The sequence below is a fragment of the Choloepus didactylus genome, chromosome 10, assembly GCF_015220235.1.
Source record: "Choloepus didactylus isolate mChoDid1 chromosome 10, mChoDid1.pri, whole genome shotgun sequence".
Taxonomy (NCBI): Eukaryota; Metazoa; Chordata; class Mammalia; order Pilosa; family Megalonychidae; genus Choloepus; species Choloepus didactylus.
Window position 1 is genome coordinate 25,309,397 of NC_051316.1, and position 6,355 is coordinate 25,315,751.

Sequence of the window (6,355 nt, forward strand, 5' to 3'; positions counted from 1 at the left end):
TTCTTCTTGTAGCTAAGATCCATTTTTTTTCAACTAATTAGTGTCTTAATTCTCTCCAGGCTGCAACAAATTTATTTGAGTATCTTTGAAAAAAACCTTACTGGTGCAAAGTTAAGACAGAAAAAAATGTATATATGCAAGAAGCAGATAAACAAAGCTCATTTTGAAGTAAAAGTATACTGTGGCAGGGAAGCACATGAGAAGGCTGATTTCCTGTTTGTACCCCACAGCATTCTTTTAAATGAAATTCAGTTTTACTGAAATATATTCACATACCATACAATCATCCACGCTGTACAATCATCTGTTCAAAGTACCATCATATAGTTATGCATTCATCACCCCAATCTATTTTTGAACATTTTCCTTACATCAGAAAGAATCAGAATAAGAATAAAAAATAAAAGCAAAAAAGAACACCCAAATCATGCCCCCCCTCCCACCATATTTTTCATTTAGTTTTTGTCCCCGTTTTTGTATTCACCCATCTATACACAAGATAAAGGGAGTGCGAGCCACAAGGTTTCCACAATCACATTGTCACCCCTTGTAAGCTACATTGTTATACAATCATCTTCAAGAGTATAGGCTACTGGTTTGGAGAGTGATAGTTTCAGGTATTTACTTCTAGCTATTTCAGTACATTAAAACCTAAAAGGTGTGATCTATATAGTGCATAAGGATGTCCACCAGATTGACCTCTTGACTCCATTTGAAATCTCTCAGCCACTGATACTTTATTTCATTTCATTTCGCATCCCCCTTTTGGTCAAGAAGATATTCTCAATCCCATGATGCTGGGTCCAGATTCATCCCCGGGAGTCATATCCTGTGTTGTCAGGGAGAGTTACACCCCTGGGTGTCAGGTCCCACATAGGGGGGAGGGCAGTGAGATCACCTGCCAAGGTGGCTTAGTTAGAGAGAGAGAGAGAGAGAGAGAGAGAGAGAGAGAGAGAGAGAGCGCCACATCTGAGCAGCAAAGAGGTTCTCAACCCCACAACATTTTAAACTACTGAGAATTTTAATATTGGTGTCCCTTTAAATACTATATGGCTGGACTTTTTTTGGTTCAAATCGAGTTCCTTTAGACTCTTATATTTTACTTGAGGAGTTTTGCCACAGTATATGGAGTGCCATACCAAATATGTTTGGATGCACTTCTGTCATTTCATGTTTTCTGATTCTTCAAACTTGGTTGCGTTCTTTGCTTTCTACCTTGGCTGTTAGGCTGAATCCTTGGGAAACACCAACAATCAGCAAGATAGCATGATGCTTTGGATGGGACATTTCCTGAAATCTTTCCTAGGCATTAAATATTCTGTTTGTTGCAATAATTTAAAATTTATTTTTTGAGAAAGTCATACACACACATTGATGTGTCTCAATTGAGAAAAATAGTTTTTCTGGAGTAGATACTTAGAAATGCAATTGCTGAGGAGTAAGAGACGTATGTTTTTAGTTTCCATAGACATTGTTCAATTGACTTCCAAAAGGGCCATAGATGAGAGTTTCTGTTCTATTATAATCTAGAGGCAAACCTTAAAATTATCAGACTTTAAAAACTGTGCCCATTTTTTGTAGCCTAACTGCTCTCTTGCTTCTGGACTTTCTTCCACACTGAAGTAAGAGTGAGTTTGCAAAACTGAAAGCTTCTTATATAAGCCCTTGATTAAACTTCTTCATCACTTCCCGTCACCGGCAGGATACAGTCCTTGCTGCTCTGTAAGTGACTTTCAACATTCTCCATGTCTAGCTCCTAATACCTCTCTAGCTTCATGCTAATAGCCAGTAATAGCTAGTATTTATTAAACATTATTATATGGCAGGCAAAATCCAAAATGCTTTACATTCATGCTTTTCCTTAATATTTACTCTCCCTTGAGGTCAGTAGAGTAACATTATATCCAGATGAGGAAGACAAAGCTTAGAGATATTGAGCATCTTGTTCAAAGTCACACAGAAAGTGACAGAAAAATTGTCCATTTTCTGAACAAAAATTTGTGTCACATGGTTTAAGTTTGATTTGCCTGATTATTGGTAACATTAAGCTGTATTAATTGGCCATTCTACTGTAGAAGACTACTGGATGGTGCAGACAGTGAGAAGTGGATTGACCATTTATTTCAAACCATTATCTATGTTCAAAAGTGTATAAGTTAGGGTTTTCTAGGGAAAAATAACCAACAGGAGATATCTGTAAATATGAGATTTTATAAAAGTCTCCCACGCAACTGTGGGGGTGCATGACTCCAAGTTCTGTAAGGCAGGATGCCCATGTTCAAATTCCATAGGGCAGATGCACCAGTCCAAAGTAGAGCAGGCAGTGAGCTGGCAAGTCCAATGAAGGTCTTTGATGAACTCCCCAGGAGACACTAGCTGGCTGAAGAAATGGAAGTTCTCTCTCTTTTCTCCCTTAAAAGTCTTCAACTGATTGGGTTAAATCTAGCTGATTGAATTCCCTCATTTTGGAAGACACTCCCTTTGTTGATGAAATCAGCCACAGAGGCAATCAATTGACTGATGATTTAATAAAATGGCCTTCTGGTTTATTACCAGCCACAAACATCCTTGCAGTAACAGTTAGGCCAGTGCTTGCTCGACCAGACACTTGGGCAAGTTGGCACATGAACCATCACAAAGAGAGACTGATTTCAGCCTCAGAACTGAGTTAGTTCTCTGTCTTGCTCTTCCCCCATCATCCTTCACTTGGGAAGCACTGACAGCTAAAGATGCTGCCTTCACCAATAACTTCATTATTCATTAGACACCTCACTCCCAGATTCCTCAAAACTTTCCCACCTAGACTCCTCACTTCCGCTTCCTTCAAATAGAGTCAGGATTCCCCCTTCCCCCATATTCCTCACCCAGGCGGCGGCGGCAGAGGCAGAGGCAGAGGTGGTTTGTGATGTTTGGCTTCAAAAGAAACGCGGTAATCGGACTTAACCTCTACTGTGGGGGGGCCGGTTTGGGGGCCGGCAGCGGCGGCAGCGCTACCCCTCCGGGAGGGCGGCTTTTCTCGCCCGGGAAGGAGACCTCCCGGCGAGAAGTAGGGGGAGGGGAAGCCGGCGGGGTGATTGGCGGAAGCCCGAGCGCTATCCCCCCGACAGTCCTCGCGCCCGACGCCCGGAGAGTTGCGCGGCCGGCGCCCATTGGCGCGGAGGGCCCAGACGTCACCGAGACCCCCGCGAGGCCGACGTTCTTCGCGCCCACCCGCCGCACGTCGCCGCCTGAGGAGATACAAGCCTTGGCCGCCGACGCCATCATGTCGCCCGAAGAGGAGCCGGACGGGTACGAACCGGAGCCGCTCGGGAAACGGCCAGCCGTCCTGCCTTTGCTGGAACTGGTCGGAGAGGCCACTAATGTCCCCAGCACGGACGGGTCACTTCCCTCGACGCCGCCCCCAGCAGAGGAGGAAGAGGACGAGTTATACCGGCAGTCACTGGAGATTATCTCTCGGTACCTTCGGGAGCAGGCAACCGGTGCCAAGGACGCAAAACCATTGGGCGGGCCTGGGGCCGGTAGCAGAAAAGCTTTAGAGACCCTGCGGCGGGTCGGGGACGGTGTGCAGCGCAACCATGAGACGCCTTTCCAAGGCATGCTTCGGAAACTGGACATTAAAAACGAGGATGATGTCCAATCTTTGTCTCGAGTGATGGTCCATGTTTTCAGTGACGGAATAACAAACTGGGGCAGGATTGTGACTCTTATTTCTTTTGGTGCCTTTGTGGCCAAGCACCTGAAGAGCATAAACCAAGAAAGCTGCATCGAACCGTTAGCAGAAAGTATCACAGATATTATTGTAAGAACGAAACGAGACTGGCTAGTCAAACAAAGAGGCTGGGATGGGTTTGTGGAGTTCTTCCATGTAGATGACCTAGAAGTTGGCATCAGAAATGTGCTGCTGGCTTTTGCAGGTGTTGCTGGAGTAGGAGCTGGTTTGGCATATCTAATAAGATAGCCTTGTAAGTGCAATAATTGACTCTTAATCAACTCCAGGCACCAAAACCACACACTCCTGCCATGAAATTGAAGTTGGACATCAAACTGCCCAGGCTGTAACCTCTCCTCTAAGAGTTGTATTCTAGCATCCTAGCCAGAAATACAAGTGGCAAGAGGATTATGGCTTAACAGGAATAAACATGGGAAAAGTAGTTCATACTTCCTTGACGAGCAGAATTTCATTTCAGTAACAGGCAAAGTTTGGGAGGCCATGGAGGAGGTCTTTTAGGTTTAGTGAAGATGATAGGGTGGAAAGAAAAGACTTAATTTCCTTGTTTAGAATAGAGGAGTGGCCAGTAACCAGCCTAGTCATAGAATTCGTTAAATATGCCCACTGGAATTCATTAACTTCTATAGTGTTAAAAGAGAAGCACTAACAATACCAGTGACTTGGGTAAAATGGATTTAAGCTACAAGTAATAGAATTATGATTAGAAGTCTCAGTACTGTACAACAAGAGTGTGAATGGAAGCTTTTTCCTCTAAAATTAGCTTTTCTGGGTATAGTTCTTGAATTTACATTAGAAGTTTTTTTCATACCCTTTTAAAATTTTCAGCTTCTGTGGTTAGGAATCTGTTTCTTAAAGCTTTTCTATTCTCAACTTTGATCTGTCAGTTCTAGAGTATGTACAGAAACAATTAGTGTAGATGTATACCACCTGGTTGTAGTGGAACAGTTCTGATTTAACTACACAGGCTTTATTTTGCCTATTTGATTTTGGTAGGTAGTTTTTAGATAGGGGTGTGTGTGTGTGTGTGTGTGTGTGTGTGTGTGTGTGTGTGTGTGTGTGTGTGTGTGTGTGTGTGTGTGTGTGTGTGTGTGTGTGTGTGTGTGTGTGTGTGTGTGTGTGTGTGTGTGTGTGTGTGTGTGTGTGTGTGTGTGTGTGTGTGTGTGTGTGTGTGTGTGTGTTTGTTTGTTTTTAAGGGCCTGGGATTGAGATGTTGAGGAGTGGACATTTATCCTTTCAAATTGCCTCTGATTCAGCAGCCACTCATTTGAGTTCCTTCTTTTGACCAAATTTAACTAGTGAAATTTAAACTGAATTCATGAGCTCATCTTCAAAGCTTTTGGTAAAGATTTTCAGCTGTTCCAAATGGGACTTATTAGCAGTATGTGTATAAAAAGAACACATCAAGTGGATGAGAGAAATTTGATCCCTTGTTTGCTTAATAGTAAAATGATGGCCTAGAAAAAGCAGGCTAGAGTCTAACCATGGTGCTATTATTAGGCTTGCTTGTTAAACACAGGTGTAGGCCTTGTATTGTTTAATTTCCATTAATGATTCCCAAACTGTTTAAAAATTTCACATTGGCATCTCTTTAAATTTCAGACTTGATGTTCTGTCAAACTTAACTGTCCTTTTTTGAAATATTTGCTGCTTGTTCTGCTCCCTCATAGATACTTACAGCAATTCCTATATCTTTGTCGTCCTTAGACTCTCAGTGGTCCTTTTAGTTTTGGGCACTGTGAACCCCTACTGGAAACTTAAGTAACCCCCTAGAAGTCCACGGACCTTAATCTTGCACGAATCTTACCCTGTTGAGAGGTGGTAGTACCATGGTTGCTGGGTCAGTAACAGTCACGGGGTGGAGGGAGGCCCTTTTCCTTGGACTTTAGAACTTTTTCGGTTGTAACTTTATCCCATCAAAAGTCCACTTAGGAATTTTCAGAGAAGGGAACATCTTATGTGGCTTTCTCTCAAGTTTCCTTTGCATTCGGATAATGCTCACTTAAAATTTATTGGAAGGGGTGGGCTTTGTTGGACTTAAAGAGTTATATAAAAGCTACTGGTAAACTGAATAATACTTCTGAAGTGGAACTAGCGTCATTTGAAAGCTTCAGCCTCAGAACTTGACCTTTAGTCTGTGGACTCCAGATAAAAATAGGCATAAATAAAATGACTAAGAATGTAATAGGGAAGAATTGCCCTGCCTACCTACCCCTCTCCAAGCCATAGGGTCATCTTGCTAGAGCTATTTTTACCTATGTATTTATCATTCTTGATCATAAAACCACTTATTTATATCATGTGTTTCTAAGGACCTAAAGGCACTTTATGTAGTTTTAAATTAATCTTAAGATCTCGGTAAGGCAACAAAAAAGACCTGTCTCCCCGTATTCAATTATGGGGGTAAGCACATACATAGATGTAAATAGGTGGAGTTTAGTGCCCCTGTGTCCCAGTTCTCACTAGGTGTGACTGCTAAAATATTGAAGGAGATCTTAGCTAATATTTTACATTGGGGCTGTGAGAGCTTAGGGAGCCCAAGTGCTTTGGGAAAGGAGGCAGGGTGTTGGTTTATAGGGGGGAGGCACGTGGTCTAAGTGCTGACCAGCTGCATAGTTCAGGCAAATT

General features: G+C 42.6%; 1 protein-coding gene across 1 annotated transcript; it reads left to right on the top strand.

Moving 5' to 3' along the window:
- The first annotated feature begins 2,850 nt into the window (after nt 1-2,850).
- Nucleotides 2,851-4,158, top strand: LOC119504736 (induced myeloid leukemia cell differentiation protein Mcl-1 homolog). The gene has a single exon (XM_037797234.1). It carries the CDS (start codon nt 2,906-2,908, stop codon nt 3,956-3,958), a length of 1,053 nt encoding a protein of 350 aa, XP_037653162.1. The 5' UTR covers nt 2,851-2,905; the 3' UTR covers nt 3,959-4,158.
- The last annotated feature ends 2,197 nt before the right edge of the window (nt 4,159-6,355 follow it).